The 17363-nt window shown below is 48.7% G+C and overlaps 1 protein-coding gene across 1 annotated transcript in view; it reads right to left on the bottom strand.

The window, feature by feature from the left end:
* Nucleotides 1–1419: 1419 nt before the first annotated feature.
* Nucleotides 1420–17363, bottom strand: part of LOC138833815 (neuroblast differentiation-associated protein AHNAK-like) — a 77430-nt gene continuing 61486 nt past the window's right edge. Inside the window, exon 6 of the mRNA XM_070032149.1 lies at nucleotides 1420–1768. Within this exon, the coding sequence (XP_069888250.1) occupies nucleotides 1761–1768 (8 nt within the window). The 3' untranslated portion in view covers nucleotides 1420–1760. The remainder of the gene's footprint in view (nucleotides 1769–17363) is intronic.

The raw sequence follows: 17363 nt of genomic DNA, 5'->3' as shown, positions 1-17363 counted from the left end.
TCAGCAAGCACTGGCTGCCAGCTTTGACACCCATCAACCAGGGTTAGCAGCCTGGATTTGTTCTTGGATCACGTCAATGAAATGGATGTCCAGCCCACCACAAAAGTCATATGGATACTTTCTGTTGTTGGTGATGGTCCTAGGGCTTGATCTCAGGGCCTGGGCTCTGTCCCTGAGCTTTTTTGCACAAGGCTAGTGCTCTACCACTTTGAGCCACAGCTCCACTTCCAGTTTCTGAGTGGTTAATTGGAGGTAAGAGTCTCATGGGGACTTTTCTGCCCAGGATGGCTTCAAACCTTGATCCTCAGATCTCAATCTCCTAAGTAGCTAAGGTTACAGGCCACCAATGTCCCGCATGTTGATACTTTTATAAACTATCTGAAGTTTGGAACCCTGAGACACATAACTAGAGAGGTTCCTTTAGGTTTCTCACTCCAATTTTTGTCTCAGAAGCTATAGCCAGGCACCAGTGAGTCACACCTGTAATCCTAGCTACTCAGGAGGCTGAGATCTGAGGTGTGAAGTTTAAAGCCAGCCTTGGCAGATAAGATCAAGAGACTCTTATCTCCAGTTAACCAACAAAGGCCATAAGGGGAGCTGTGGCTCAAAGTGGTAGAGCACTAACCTTGAACAAAAGACTCAGGGACAGCACCCAGGTCCTGAGTTCAAGCTCCGTGACTGACCAAACAAACAAACAAACAAACAAACAAACAAACATTTCTGTTTCTTCAGATTACTCAAAGAGGAAAGAGAAAGGGAAATCAGGCATTAGTGGCTCACTGTGTAATCCTAGCTACTCAAAAGGCTGAGACATGAGGATCCAAGTGGAAGGCAGTCTGGGCAGAAAACTTTGTGAGATGCTTATCTTCAATTAACCAGCAAAAAGCTTGAAGTGGCAGAGTGTCCCAAATGCAAGAATGACAACATTGAGAGAAAACACGAAGCAAGCGCACAAGGCCCTGAGTTCAAACCTCAGCACCAATACACACACACACAATACACACACACACACACACACACACACACACACACACAGAGGAAAGAGAAAGATGTGAGGGGGAGAGGGACCAAAGAAGACAACAGAAGAGGGGGGAATGGGCCAAGATTCCCTGTGGCTCTTCTGTCAGTCATGCCGAATCAGCGGCCCTGTGCTGACTCTGAAAATTGAAGAGAAATAAAAACCGACAACAACAAAATATGCAAATGACAAAAATGTGACCTGCCTATAGCCAACCATCCCAGCAAAATCGTAACAACCCAGGAAAGAAAAACAGAACTAAACCCACTAGGGATAGCCGAGTGTAGTGGCTCATGCCTGTAATCCCAGCATTTGGGAGGAATGTGAGCTCCAGCCTGGACTACCTAACATAAGGCCCTTTTCTCCAAAACAAAAATAAAACCTCAGGGCTGACACAGAAGGATGCTTGAGGAATATTTATTAGATAGATCCATGGATCATCACCTGCACCTGAGGGTACGAAGGCCCACCCCTCAGCCTAGTGACAAGCCCACACATGCCCCATCGCCCTTGCAAGCAAAGAAACACAACGGTAGAGGCTCTGCCCAGCCTCTGTCCAGAACGAGCCGTGGGTATAACCGTGAGTGCTTTGAAAAGCCACCTCGTGGAAAGATATTCCTTTAACAGCAGGTGTTTATTTCCTTTGGCACAGCAAGCTGTAATTTCCCTTTTTTAGAACAATGCTGCAAAGAACAGTCACAAAAACAGCCTTCAGAGGGGGCGGGTGTCTTCCTGGTCATTGCTATGGCCCTGTAAAACAACAACAAAAAAGAGTTTCAGTCAACACACTTCATGCGTCTCTTCTCAGTCAATAGGAGACCGCTGACTTCGGCCTAGTGGGAGAAAATGTCCTCTCCACTTGCTTGGGAGAGCATTGAAACTAAGCTGGGTTGGGAGACAGATTTGGGGACTGAGGCTGTGGGTTCGAGGTAGCTCTGGTACTTTCTGTATAGCAAGGATGGAAAGGAATCTTGTGGAAAGCCAATGTCTGCCCATAGGTCAGGTCCCACACAGGGGCTGGCATTTCAGGAAAGAGAGAAGAAGAGTAACCATAATCTTCCAGTGTTAAATCAACTATTAGTATAATGAAATAACTGAGATAAGCTAGGTTTGCTTTTTGTGTTTTGTGTTTTGTGTTTTTTGTCAGTCATGGGGCTTGAACTCAGGGCCTGGGCACTGTCCCTGAGCTTCTTTTGCTCAAGGCTAACGCTTGACCACTTGACCACTCTAGTTTTCTGGTTGAAGAGTCTCACAGACTTCCTGCCCAGGCTGGCTTTGAACCCTGATCCTCAGATCTCAGCCTCCTGAATTGCTAGGATGACAGGTGTGAGCCACGGATGCCTGGCTGAGATAGGTTAGAAAGAAAGAGTTGGCCCAGTCCCAGTGGCTCACGCCTGTCATCCTAGCAACTCAGGAAGCTGAGAGCTGAGGATTGAGGTTCAGAGTCATCCCAGGCAGAAAATTCTGTGAAACTTTTATCTCCAATTCACCAGCAAAAAGCCAGAAGTGGAGGTGTGACTCAAATGGTAGAGGCCAGGCTTGAGAGACAAAACTGAGAGAACACATAGCTCTGAGTTCAAGCCCCAGTATTGGCAAAGAAAGAAAGAAAGAAAGAAAGAAAGAAAGAAAGAAAGAAAGAAAGAAAGAAAGAAAGAAAGAAAGAAAGAAAGAAAGAAAGAAAGAAAGAAAGAAAGAAAGGAAGGAAGGAAGGAAGAAAGAAAGGAAGGAAGGAAGGAAGGAAGGAAGGAAGGAAGGAAGGAAAAAGGTTTATCAGAGCACACAATTTTTTTGGGGGGGTGTCAGTGGTGGGGCTTGAACTCTGGGCCTGGGCGCTGTCCCTCAGCTCTTTGGCTCAAGGCGGGTGCTTTACCACTTGAGCCACAGTGCCACTTCTGGTTTTCTAGTGGTTTATTGGAGATAAGAGTCTCACAGACTTTCCTGCCCAGGCTGGCTTTGAACCTCGATCCTCAGACCTCAGCCTCCTGAGTAGCTAGGATGACAGGCGTGAGCCCCTGGCTCCCAGCTAGAGCACACAATGTTTTGGAGGCTCCAGTCCAAGGTGGAGAAGACCCGCCGCTTTGGGCCGCCAATAGAGGTTACAGATAGCAATGGTGGGGAGGTGTGTGTGATGGCACACACCGCTCACCTTTGCTGGGAAGCAAAAGAGAGAAAGATGGGGCTGGGATCCCACCGTCCCACGGTGCAGACACGCCACGGTGATTTAAGGACTTCCCACCTGTAAAGATCCATCACCCCTCACCAGCACCACCTGCGGACCAAGGTCTTTGGGGAGTATTAACTTCCACACTGTAGCACGCTTAACACTGGCTTGTATGCTAAGGCCTGCACAGCCTACACTCCAGGCCCTTCCAATTGTGACCATTTCGCCAACACATCTTTCCCATCCTGTGCTCTTTTTTTCTTTTTTCCTTTTTTTTTTTTTTTTTTTGTTGGTCCTGAGGTTTGAACACGGGACCCTGAGTGTCGTCCCTGACCTCTTTTTGCTCAAGGCCAGTGCTCTACCACTTGGAGCCACAGCTCCACTTACGATTTTTCTGATAGTTAATTGGAGGTAAGAATCTCATGGACTTTCCTGCCCAGGCTGGCTTTGGACCATGATCCTCAGATCTCAGCCTCCTGAATAGCTAGGATTATAGGCATAAGCTACCAGCACCTGGCTTCTGCAGACTCTGTGTGTGTATGTGTGTGTGTGTGTGTGTGTGTATGTGTGTGTGTGTGTGTGTGTGTGTGTGTGTGTGTGTGTGTGTGTCAGTCTTGGGAGCCACCAGCGCTCAAGCTCAGAGAAAACTGTGTGTGTGTGTGTGTGTGTGTGTGTGTGTGTGTGTGTCCCAGGCCTGGGGCCTAGGCACTATCTTTGAGCTTTTGTGCTCAAGCTTAGCACTTGAGCCACAGCTCTACTTGTGGCTTTTTGGTGCTTATTTGGAGATAAGAGTCTCCTGCCTGGGATGGCTTCTAACTGAGATGCTCAGATCTCAGCCTCCTGAGTAGTGACCAAACAGGCGCGTGAGCCAGCGCTCGGCCCTTGCCCACTCTTCTGAGCTGTCTTTTGTAACATCTTTTGCCATGTGTTTTATTTTCCCCTTCAAATTTCTCTCTCATATGTCCAAACATGTGTTATTTGTAAGGGAATGTATGCATTTGCATTTTCAGTCTTTTTCTTTTCTCCCTCTATCTCCTCCCTAACACAAGGAATGTCAGCCTCTGTACTATTGATGTCTTGGCCTGGACCATTCTTGAGGGTGGGAGGGGCTGTCCTTCCTGCTCACTTCCCCCTTCTCCTCTTCCCCCTCCTTCTTGCTCTCAAGCCAACAGGCTGAGGGGAAAAGAGGGCGGGGGGGGGGCTGGGAGACAAAATCATCATTTTTTTAGAGGTTAAAGAGGCCACAGATATGATCTCATACAACCCCCTCAATTTTGCAGTTGAGGAAACAGATCCTGAGAGGGGGAGGGAGAGGATGTGTCAGAGCCAAAAATATGGGGGAATACATGCCAGGCCAAACAGGAAGTCAAAGTTCCATGGCCTAGGGCAGAATTCATAGTCCCACCAGGAGCCCAGCATTGCTTCACAGGGTTGCTTACTCCCACCCAGCCTTTCCACCATTCCAGAGCCAGCACCAGGCTCCAGCACACACACACACACACACACACACACACACACACACACACACACACACAAACCTCTAGTGGACCCAGATGATTCCTAACTGCATCCGGGTATTTCATGATGACTCATGTCACGATGGTATCTTAGTGCAGTCCTGTAATCTGAAGGAAAGGACAGCCATGCCACCTGACCACTGCTGGCCAAAGGGAGACAGTAGGCAGGCTGGTAAGAGCTGGGCAGAGAGGGGCGGGTGCCTCGTGTGCTAGACAGGGGGGGTCTTCAAAGTCAAGGTATTAAGAGGCAGTGAGACCTTTAAGGGGTGAGGGATAATGGCTAGAGGCATGGCTCAGGGATAGAGTACTTGTGTAGCAAGTGCAACACCCTGAGTTCAAACCTCAGTACTGCCCAAAAAAAACAACACAGTGTGAGTCTGGTAGGATCTGATTGAGTCATTAGGACACCGTCTTCATGAATGGACAGATGCCTTTCTCTAGAGATTGGGTTAAAGCCAGGACCAGCAACAGACAACTGTTATCCCAGCGCGCGCACGAGCGAGCACACACACACACACACACACACACACACACACACACACACACACACACACACGAAGCTTAAGAAGGATTAAAGCCAGCCCAGCACTGGTGGCTCATGCTTGTAATCCTAGCTACTTAGGAGGCTGAGATCTGAGAATTGTGGTTCAAAGCCAACCCAGGCAGGAAAATCTGTGAGACTCTTATTTCTTTACCATTTTTTTTTTTTTTTTTTTTTGGTCAGTTGTGGGGCTTGACCTCTGGGCAGCTTTTCAGCTCAAGGTTAGCACTCTACCACTGAGCCACCTTCCCAGCCCCAAGACTCTTTTTTTCTATTAAACCTACCAAAAACCGCCAGAAGTGGAGCTGTGGCTCTAATGGTAAAGTACTAGATGAGTAAAAAAAAAAGCTCAGCACCCAGACCCTGAGTTCAAGCCACCAGACAGACAGACAGACACACACACACACACACACACACAAAGTTCAAGGCCAGCCTGAGCCGTATAGTGAGAGTCTATGTCTGATATATAAACAAAATAAAGAGAAATATCGATTAGAAACATCCCTTCAGTCTCAGATTAGACTAGGTCAGCGGGGAAGAGCTTGTTTTATAGGGTACTAGATTATATAGCTCAGGAGTCGGCTGGCATGAGCACACCAGCCTCTCCTCTGTCTCTTCCTTGCCTTTGTGCTTCCTTCCCCTTCTTCCCTCTTTTTGCTTCTCCACCTTGGTAGATTCTGTCCAAGACCCTCTTTCCTTTAGAATTTACCTGGGTTGTTATAGCAACAGAAAACACTAAGACACCTCTCAGGTTCCAATGGATGTTAACACTCCTGGAGCATGTGCTGAGCACCGGACATGGTTCTAAACACCTGAGGAATGTGTGGACTGACAGAGGTCCTCACTGGGTCCTCTGAAAGAGACAGAGACGCTGACAGGAACATCTGGGGAACATCTGGCCAAGCAGCAGAGTGGGAGGAGGTGGTATACCATTCCTGGAGCACCTTTGGGTAGGGGGAGTGGGGGCTGATGTCAGGGTCTCAAGCTCTTGCTTGACTTTTTTGCTCAAGGCTGGCATTCTACCACTTGAGTCACAGCTTCACTTCTGGCTTTTTGCTGGTTAATTGGAGATGAGAATCTCACAGACCTTTCTGCCTAGACTGGCATCAAACTGAGATCCTCAGATCTCAGCCTCTGGAGTAGCTAGCATTACAGGCGTGAGCACCAGTGCCCAGCTTCTGGAGTATATTTAACCAGGTACAGGCAACATACATTATTCTTTATCGACTTAAGGCTTAACCTCCCCCCACCCACAACCATCAGACATGCCTGGAGACACAGTTTTGTGTAAGGCCTGTGCCAAGAATTTCCACAAGCAATGTGGTGTTCATGAAGATGTTGGTGGTACGTGATGAATATATTTAACAGTTATGTATTGTTTCCATGCAAATTTAAAAACACTGAGCCAGATGCTGGTGGCTAGTCACCATCATCCTAGCTACTCATGGGGCTGAGATCTGAGGATCACAGTTCAAAGTCAGCCCTGGCAGAAAGTCCCTATAAGACTCTTATCCCTAATGAACTACTCAAAAACCAGAAGTGGCACTGTTGGCTCAAGTGGTAGAGCGCTAGCCTGGAGAACAAAGAGGCTCAGGGACAGTGTCCAGGCCCTGAGTTCAAGCCCTACAACCCACTAACTAATGAATAAATAAATAAACAGCCAAGTATGAAGATAGCAAGATGTCACCCTGGATCTTGTCCCCCAATCCAGCTGGCTTTCCCTGTGCAAATGACAGTCTCGGCACGGGGCCCACCCAGGCAGTGGGCTTTGAGCCAAATCCAAAGGAGCCACCACTGTCCTCAGGCTGCTTGGCTAGGATGGCACTGAACAGTCTCTTGACTGCAGATCTAGGTGTGGTCTTGAGCTAGAGCTCTGTGACTCCCTTCATCCACCTGCCTCAAAACAAAATCCTAGTGGTAAAGCAACTACTATCTTTCCTTGGCAAACAGGGAAAGTATAAGACAAAATTTATGATCCAGGCACTGGTGGCTCACACCTATAATCCTAGCTCCACCAGAGGCTGAGATCTGAGGATTATGGTTTGAGACCAGCCCAGGCAGGAAAGTCTGTAAGACTCCCATCTCCAATCAACCAGCAAAAGGTAGAAGTGGAGCTGTGGCTCAAGCAGTAGCATGCTAGCCCTTGAGCAGAAAAGCTAAGAGACAGCACCGGGGCCCTGAGTTCAAGCCCCAGAAATGGCACTGTATACAGATGCATACATATAAAATGAGATCAAATGCATACTGGGGCTGAAGCAGGGTGGGTGGGACTTGTTTCATCAACTGAGACACAATCCAGCCTCCATCCTGACCGTCCCAGGGTTTCTCAGAGGATAGACTCAAGCCATCTGCTGTGTGAGTGCCAGCCCATTGTGCTCTGCCGGGCACCCACACCTCTACAGCTGGCAGAGGCCCAGCCAAGGAAGCCTGGGCCTGGCTGTTTGAGGCATTGTTCTTTCCTTAGAAGAGGATCTCGAAAGCAGAAGGAAATTAGAAACAACCACACAATGAGTTCCAGATTTTCCTTTCTCCCTGCTTTGGCTGCCAGGAGGTTGCAGCAGGGCTGGCTGACAGCGTGCCTCGCCCAGCGCGAGCCCTGCAAGATGTCAGCACTGAGGGGAAGGGCGGGTCCCAAGGCCTCTCCGCGTCCCTATTTATTTCCACAGTGTCGCTTTTTCTGTCTCCAGCTAGGTTCTGATTGCTTCTCTTTCTTTCTTTTTTCTTTTCTTTTCTTTTTTTTTTTTTTTTTTTTGCCAGTCCTGGAGCTTGAACTCAGGGCCTGGGCACTGTCCTTGAGCCTCTCTGTGCTCAAGGCTAGCGCTCTACCACTTGAACCACAGCGCCACTTCAGGTTTTCTGGTGGTTAATTGTAGATAAGAGTCTCATAGACTTTCCCGCTCAGGCTGGCTTTGAACCTTGATCCTCAGATCTCAGCATCTCTAGGATTACAGGCGTGAGCCACCGGCACCTGACTCAGGGCTTCTTCTCTGCAGGATGTAATATGGACAAGTTCCAAATGCGTTTGTTGACTGACCCATCGATTCCAGATGTGCTGATAGGTGGATGCAGGGATGCTGTACCAGGCAGGTTCCTGCACACTTCACAGGGATAAACACACTGAACTCCCTCTCCCCCCTACCCCCCGCCCTGCCCCTTAGAGAAGCAGAGTCCAAGGGACCCAGCCCACTACCAGACACAACTGACTGGAACAGCAGGGACTAAAGGAATACTGGTCCTCACTGGTTCCCAACAAGACCTTGCCCTGAATCACACCTTACATGCAACACAAAGCCCTCCTTAGCTCCTACCCCATGAACCAGAAGAAGAAGGTGACCGTAGAGAAGAACCCATTCCCTCCACACTCACTCCCCAAAAGCAGCCTTGAGCCGGCCTTGCCAAAGCTTACCAAGAAGACACACAGCACCCACATGAATCAGACTAGCGTCGTCTCTGAACATTCCAGCTGAGAACTTTTTCTTAAAAATGCACGCTTCCCTCCACCCCCACCCCCACCCCCAGCGGGGACCATTATTCATTTCAACATCAACGTTATGTTTTATGCCTCCTGCGTCAGAAGACACCAGCCTTAAATGCGGTGGAATATTGAGCTCATGGATCTAGTCAAACTTCTGTTTGCTTCCATAGCTACCATCTGAATAAATAGAGGAGAAAGGTTTGGCTTCCCGGCCTATGAGCTGGCTCCCCACTATCATTTCTTCAAAGCAAGGGGGATGATGGCAGAAATATGGGACCGGGGTGGTCACCATGATGCTGGATGCTGGTAGTTCACGCCTATAATCCTGGCTACTCAGGAGGCTGAGATCTGAGAATCTCAGTTCAAAGCCAGCCCGGGCAGGAAAGTCCATGAGACTCTTAGGTACAGTTAGCCACCAAAAAGCTGAAAGTGAATCTGTGGCTCAAGTGGTAAAGTGCCAGCCTGGAGGGAAAAAGCTAAGGGACAGTGCTCAGACTCTGAGTTCAAGCCCTGAGGCTGGAAAAAAATATTAAATAAGTAAATATAACTAAGTAAAACAAACATCATGCTATGTAGGCTGTGGACACAGGCTCCCTCAGGCTGGGCTGCTGGAGAAGGGAGGAGAGATTTCGTTCCTTTTCCTTTGGGGAGCCAGTTGGTTTTATAACGGTGCCACCACCCAACCATCCCCAGATGCAGCCACAGGCTTGGAGGATGCCAATGAACCCAGGACCCCAAGTTTCTGCCTGACCATCTTGGGGCTCAGCCACTCCAGCCTGCTACGGGACCTGACAGGTGCGTGTGAGCCAGGAGACCGTGTGCCCTCTGTGTTGCATCCCATAATAGCCTAAGAGCCACACCCCTGGCTGTGAACTTGGCAGCTCATACGTCTTGAACAAATAATCTCAAGAATAGGGATTTGTCCTTGGACTGCAAAAAGAAAAAACAAAACCCTCTTCTCTTAGAATATTAAGATAGCGATGAAGGAAAGGCGAAGGCGGTGAGTTCCATTGCTAAATGAGATGTCCATTTGGTGAGGAAATGCTAGCCCAGTGTTACACCTCCTCCTCTCACCATCATGTCCTAGAAGGAGCTGAGAGTCTTCTCAGGAAAGCCTCCCCACCCCATCTCAGTCGCATCCCTATGTCTCTTTCAGGGCCTGGGAATCAACTATCCCACCTAACTTCAAATGTCTACCCTTTCTCCTCCTGATTCCTCCCCCCACTGCTGGTACCAGGGCTTGAACTCAGGGGCTGGGTACTTGTCCCTTAGTTTTTCCATTCAAGACTTTTGAATCCTAGCTCTACTTTTAGTTTTTTGCTAGTTCATTGGAGTCTCATGGACTTTACTGCCCAGGCTGGCTTTGAACCATGATCTTCAGATCTCAGCCTCCTGAGTAGCTAGGATTACAGGCATGAGCCACTGGCACAAGGCTCCAGCAAGGCCTGGGCACTGTCCCTGAGCTTCTTTTTTTGTGTGTGTGTGTCGGTTGTGGGGCTTGAACTCTGGGCCTGAGTGCTGTCCCTCAGCTCTTCAGCTCAAGGCAAGCGCTCTACCACTTGAGCTACAGCACCACTTCCGGTTTTCTGGTGGTTTATTGGAGATAGGAGTCTCACGGTCTTTCCTGCCCGGGCTGGCTTTGAACCGAGATCCTCAGATCTCAGCCTCCTGAGTAGCTAGGATTACAGGCGTGAGCCACCAGCGCCCGGCTCCTGAGCTTCTTTTTGCTCAAGGCTAGCACTCTACCATTTGAGCCATAGTGCCACTTCTGGCTTTTTCTGTGTACGTGGTACTGAGGAATCGAATCCATAGCTTCATGTATGCTAGGCAAGCACTCTACCACTGAGCCACCTTCCCAGCTCCCAATATATTTCTTAAAGCTGTCCTCTCTCATTTCCAAGGCCAGGGCTCTCCCAGCTCTCGTTTCCTCCCCTGAAGATCTTCAATAACCACCCCCCCTTAGTCCCTGGTCCCTCCAGTTCATCCTCTCCTGTACCCCAAGTGGGCTCCATCCCCACTTAGAGGCAATAAAACTAAAACTAGACATCCCAGGCTCTAGTGACCCACACCTATAACCCCAGCTACTCAGGAGGCTGAGATCTGAAAGATCACTGTCCAGGCAGGACAGTCTGTGAGACTCTTATCTCTAATTAACCAGCAAAAAGATGGAAGTAAAGCTGTGGCTCAAGTGGCAGAGCACTAGCATTGAGCAAAAAAAAAGTTCAGGAACAGAGCCCAGACCCTGAGTTCAAGCCCCAGGACTAGCCCCCCACCCTAAACCAAAACTAAACTAAAACTAGAGGAGGACAGAAGGGACCTCAGAGAAGCAGCTGTGGACCAACACCAGGTAGGAACAAGGTCACCCAGACCTGAGCTGGAGAGGTGCCAGTGACAGAGAGGGAGCCAGGTGGCCAGACTGTAACCATGGTAACGAGGGAGCCTCCCACCAGATGCAGGAAGGGCAACTTTTCTGCACCCTACTCTGACAGAGCCCAACTCACCAGCGCCAGCCCACCAGGTTTCAAAGGTACTACCAGCACCCGGCATGCTGGGGAATGCTCGAAAAAAAATCATAGCAACAAAAATAACAATGACTAACCCTTTTTGAGATCTTATAAAGTTCTAGGCACCGTGTCAAGCATTTTATATGCATCTCCCCCATCTCCCTAGCCCCGATCTAATAAAACATCCCATGAAGGAATGTTCAAGAGGAGGACCCTGAGGTTTAGGGAGGCTGAGGAGCCGTTGACCGCATACACTTGGGGGTTGGATGTCTGCTTTGTCTCAGCCAGGATGCTGTGGGATGAACTCTCCTTGTCACATCTGTAAGACGGAACTAAATGAGGTGACTCATGGTAAAGCATTTGGGCTAAGGCTTATAACAGAAAGATGCATTCAGTGTCAATTTTTTTCTGTCAGTCATGGGGCTTGAACTCTGGGCCTGGGCGCTGTCCCTCAGCTCTTCAGCTCAAGGCAAGTGCTCTACCCTTGAGCCACAGCGCCACTTCCAAGAGGCTCATGGACTTTCCTGCCTGGCCTGGCTTTGAACCTTAATCTCAGCCTCTTGAGTAGCTAGGATTACAGGCATGAGCCACCAGTGCCCAGCTACAATTTTTTTATGTGTGCTGCTACTGGGATTTGAACTTAGAGCCTCATGCTTTCTCACTTGGCTCTTTTGCTCCAGGTTTGAGCTCTACCACCCAAGACACACCTCTATTTCTAGCTTTTTGCTTGTCAGTTGGAGATTAGAGTCTCACAAACTTTCCTGCCCAGGCTAGCTTTGAACCATGACCCTCAGATTTCAGCCTCCCAAGTAGCTAGGATTATAGGCGTGAGCCACAGGTGCCAATCATTTATTCTTGTTTTTGCACTGTGGTTTGAATTCATGGCCTCATACTTCAGCCATTCTGGAAACCCTTTGTGTGTTTGGTATTTTTGAGATAGATCTCGCTGCATTCTTGGGCCAGCCTGAACTGATACCTTCCTAGTGTGCTTTCTGACATTGCTGGGATGGCCTCCATTGTCAACTACACACAGCCTTGTGTCATCCCTGCAGTCAGGATAACAGGTGTGTCCCACAGTGTCCGGCCATTGATCAAGATGGAGTCTCTAGAACTCTTTTTTTAACTTTTGTTTGCTTGTCCTGGGTCTTGAACTCTGGGCCTGGGTACTGTCCCTGAGTATCTTTTTGCTCAAGGCTAGCACTCTACCATTTGAGCCACAGTGCTACTTCTGGCTTTTTCTATGATTAATTGGAGATAAGAATCTCACAAACTTTCCTACCCAGGCTGGCTTCGAACCATGATCCTCAGATTCTCAGCCTCCTGAGTAGCTAGGATTACAGGCGCGATCCACTGGCGCCCAGCCCTAGAACTTTTTCTTTTTTTGTTAGTCATGGAGCTTGAACTCTGGGCCTTGACACTGTCCCTTTGCTTTTGTGCTCAAGGCTAGCACTCTACCACATTGAGCCACAGAGTCATTTTTGGTTTTCTGGTGGTTAATTGGATAAGAGTCTTACGGGTTCTCCTGCCCAGGCTGGCTTTGAACTCTGATCCCTAGACCTCAGCCTCCTGAGTAGCTGAGATCTCAGGCATGAGTCACCAGTGCTCAGCTCTAGAACTTCTTTTGTTTTAACCTGTGGCTGTCCTAGAATAAAAGGCTCCTATCTCAGCTTCCCAAGTAGTTAGGCAAATATTACAATAAAAAAAAAATTAGGGATTCGTCATGGTAAAGAGATTCTCAAGCCTGCTCTCTATTCTAATCATCCCCACAGGGCGAGGAAGATTTTGGTCCCATCTCTCCTCCATCAAAACATCAGAACAAAAAAATAAAATAAAAATAAAAAAAATAAAAAATAAATTAAAAAATAAAAGAATAAAATAAAATAAAATAAATCAGAACATCCAGGCACTGGTAGCTCATGTCTGTAATCCAAGCTACTCTACAGAGGCTGAGGTCAGAGGCTCGAGGTTCAAAGCCAGCCTGAGCAAGGAAGTTTGTGAAACTCTTTTCTCCAGTTAACTAACCCCAAAAAGGCAAAAGTGGAGCTGTGGCTCAAGTGTTAAAGTGCTAGACTTGAGCAAAAAAAGCTCAGGAACAGTGCCCAGGCCCAAAATTCAAGCCCGAGGGCACGCACACACACACACACACACACACACACACACACACACACACACACATTAGAACAATCCTGTAGCAAAACTTCATTAAAAAAAAAAAACCATCAAGAGAAAGTATCTGAGGAACACAAGCCCAGGCACAGTGTGGGTGAGGGCCAGGCCGCTGTTTCTGCATCCTGTCTCATGTCCAGGGCCTTTCTCATCCCCAGATATTAACCCTGCACCCAGGCCCTTCCCCGCCTCCGCCTGAGGAAATTGCTGCTAATAAATGCTTGGGATAGATGCTTATTAATAGGACTTCCACTAATCAAGTACTTCAAGTGTGGTGGTTCATGCCTGTAATCCTAGCTACTCTGATCTGAGGATTTACTCAGGCTGAGATCTGAGGATCTCAGTTTGAACTCAACCTGGGCAGACAAATCCAAGAGACTGAGCTCCAATGAATCAGCAAAAGGCTGGAAGTGGAGCTGTGGCATCCTTGAGCAGAAAAAGACAAGCAAGAGCTTGAGGCCTCGAGTTCAAGCCCTAGTACTGGCGCTCATGTGCACACAAGCATGCACACGCACACGTGTGCACACACACAAACATACACACAGAGTCGGGTAAGTGTCATGAGTGGTTTAGGTAACCATCATTATTTTCCTCTCCTCTTAGGGACAACTCTGAGTCTTTGTCTCTGTTTGTTTTTATGGCAGTCATGGGGGCTTGAACTCAAGGCCTGGGCGCTGTCTCTGAGCCTTTTTTGCTCAAGGCTAGCATTCTACCACTTGAGCCACAGCTCTACTTCTGGCTTTTTCTGGTTAATTGGAGATAAGAGTCTCACGAGCCCGGCACTGGTGGCTCATGCCTGTAATCCTAGCTACTCAGGAGGCTGGGATCTGAGGATCGCGGTTCAAAGCCAGCCCGGGCAGGACAGACCTTGAGACTCCTATCTCCAATAAACCACCAGAAAACTGGAAGTGGCGCTGTAGCTCAAGTGGTAGAGCGCTCGCCTTGAGCTGAAGAGCTGAGGGACAGCACCCAGGCCCAGAGTTCAAGCCCCAGGACCGACAAAAAAAAAAAAAGAGTCTCACGGGCTTTCCAGCCTGGGTTGGTTTGGAATCATGATCTGCAGATCTCAGCCTCCTGAGTAGCTAGGATGACAGGCTTGAGCCACCAGCACCCAACTAGTGGGACAGCTGACTAGCGAGAGTAAGAGGGAGGCCACCTCCTTACCCACAGGGCCGAGAGTCAGACCCGCAGTAGGTGCTGAATGCGGGCCTCCTGGTTCCCTGGCCTGTGCTGGTGGGACTTAGAATGGACACAGATTTTTTGCAGTCCGCACACCCTCCACTAGGGCGCACACCCTCCGCTCGGCCCCCCGGCCAGAAAACACCAAGCCACCCTCTCACCGAACAAAGCCAAGCTTTGTGAACTCTGAATTACTTTGGAGGGTGGGAGGAGGAGAAAAAAGTTTGGCCAAGTACTAATGTTATAGTTCTCATTTTGCTGCATGGTGAGGTCAGTTCATTCCCTGCTCTGCCTCCCCCTGCCAGCCTCCCTCCTGCCTGCCTCCCCCCCTGCCTGAGTTCTGAGCCGGTTGAGGCAGGAGCTTTCTGCTTCCACCAAGGCCTCTGGCACAAGGTATCCACAGGAGACTCACCTGGGGGCTTAGAAAATGCTCCAGATCTACTGAATCTGACTTCAGCAAGAACTTCCCAAGTACCCCAACTGATTCTGAATCCCACCCCCTGCTAGCTTCCCCACCAAGGAAGACAGACACTGGCAATTGTGGAACTAGGCCGGAAGACCTAGACAGACTACCTTGTCTGGTTTGGAATGAGGGATTTTCTGGAAGACAGGACTTGTGGTGTTAAAGCCAGGACAGTTCCAGAACAAACTGGGATGGCTTGTGACCCAGCACCTTTCAAAATTCCCCCACACCAAGGGCAAAGGAGTGCCAGGCTCACACCTGTAGTCCCAGCCACTCAGAAGGCTGAGATCTGAGGATCGCGGTTCAAATCCAGCCCAGATATGAAAGTCTGTGAGACTCTTATTTCCCATAAACCACCAGAAAACCAGAAGTGGCACTGTGGTTCAAGTGGTGGGGCACTAACCTTGAGCTAAAGAGCTCAGGCCCAGAGTTCAAACCCCATGACCAACAAAAAAAAAAAAGGAGGGGAAAAGGAATAAGGATCTCCAAAACTACAGGTGAGAAGGTCTCCACAGCCTTCCTACTTAGAACTGGAAAGTTCCATGGATATGCTCAGCATTGATGTGTGGGCGTGGTTGGAGTTCTGGGGTTTCACAACACTTCTGATGAAAAAATAAAATCTGACCACAAGGAACTGAGTCAGGGGTACTGGAAGTGGGCCCAGCTTCCCTGGGCCTGTGTCCTGCCCGAAACCTACAGCCTCTATCCTATGCAGAAAGTAGAAAATGCCCACCCTGGGCTGACTGCTCTCTCCGGGCAGAGGGAAGGGGAGAAGCGAGCAGAACCACTGGAATCACAGGGTGTCTCTTACAGAACATGCATTCCTGGTCCCTCAGAAAAGAAAGCTGAAGTCTGAAAGTAGACAGCGTGGCAGAGCTGGCCAGAGGTCATCTCCTGAACTCCACAGGAGCCTGTCTGCTGTATTAAAAAAAAAAAAAAAATGAGCACAAAGCTGGGCACTGGGTGGCTGCAATCCTAGCTATTCAGGAAGCTGAGACCTGAGGATCTCAGTTCAAAGCCAGTCCAAGCAGGAAAGCCCTGAGACTCTTATCTCCGATCTACAAAAAGCCAGAAGTGGAGCTGTGCTTCCAGTGGTAGAGTAAAAGAGCTCAGGGACAATGTCCAGGCCTTGAGTTCAAGCCCCAGGACCAGCAAAGGTGGCGGGGGGGGGGGGGGGTGTGTGTGTTAAGAAACAGACTTGGAAATGCTCATTGAGAAAAAGGCTAGATGCATAGACTCAACAGGAAAGTCATTTTATAAGATACCACAAAAATCACAATTTCTTTTTTTTTCCTTTGTGGCAATATTTGGACTTGAACTCAGAACCCTCAAGGGTTCTTGCAAGGTTCAGAATCTTGCAAGGCTGGCACTCTACCACTTAAACCACATACCCACTTTTTGCTTTTAGTTTGACTAGGGTTTTAAATTTTTGTCCCAACTGCTCCCTGGACCTTAATCCTCCTATTTCTGTCTCCTGTATAGTTAGGATGACGGGTATGGACTATTACTCCTGGCTTATTTTCCCCAGGTAGTCTTGAACTGTGATCCTCCTGATCTCTGTTTCCTGCTGGAATTATAGGTGGGAGCCACTGTTCCTAGTCCCTCAAAAGAAAAAAAAAACAAATCTTTATCCATTATTTCATATAACTCAAAGTTGTTGAAAGGGGAAATGGAAAGACTCTCCCACATGAAATCACATGTTCTGAGCCTGGCACATCTGTGGGTTTAAGAACGCTCCCCACGTGGCAGGCTTTGGGAGAGATATGGTTCCAATTTCTCCAGTTCTACCTACTAATGCTCCTGTCTTCCTTGCTATTAGACACACAAGAATCACATTTTGGAGACCCAAACCCTCCTTCAGATCTGTTAGTAGCATCTAGGCCCTAGCCAGTGTAGACAGGCAGAGAGAGAGAGAGAGAGAGAGAGAGAGAGAGTGTGTGTCTGTATGTGTGTGTGTTGTGCTGATCCTGGGGCTTGAATTTAGGGCCTGGGCTCTGTCCCTGAGCTTTTTAGCTCAAAGCTGGCTCTCTACCACTTGAGCCACAGCTCCATGTCTGACTTTTGAGTAGTTTAGTAGCAGTAAGAGTCTCATGGACTTTCTTATATAGGCTGGCTTTGAACAGCAATCCTCAGATCTCAGCCTCCTGAGAAGCTAAGATTACAGGTGTGAGCCATGGGTGCCTTGCTGATGGTGATATTTTAAGGGAAGAGAGAGCCATCTGCTGACCTGGAGACCTGGAGATCTGGGTGTGTCCAGTCCTCTAGTCCTGGGGGGAAGCTACCTGCCCGGTGGGTGAGTTGGACTCTGAATAGTTTTGTTTTGTTTTCCTAAGAAAATT

The sequence above is a fragment of the Dipodomys merriami genome, unplaced genomic scaffold, assembly GCF_024711535.1.
Source record: "Dipodomys merriami isolate MVZ:Mamm:240054 unplaced genomic scaffold, mDipMer1.0.p SCAF_21, whole genome shotgun sequence".
Classification (NCBI taxonomy): domain Eukaryota; kingdom Metazoa; phylum Chordata; class Mammalia; order Rodentia; family Heteromyidae; genus Dipodomys; species Dipodomys merriami.
Note: the sequence above shows the minus strand (reverse complement) of the source record. Positions and strands in the feature narration are given on the sequence as shown.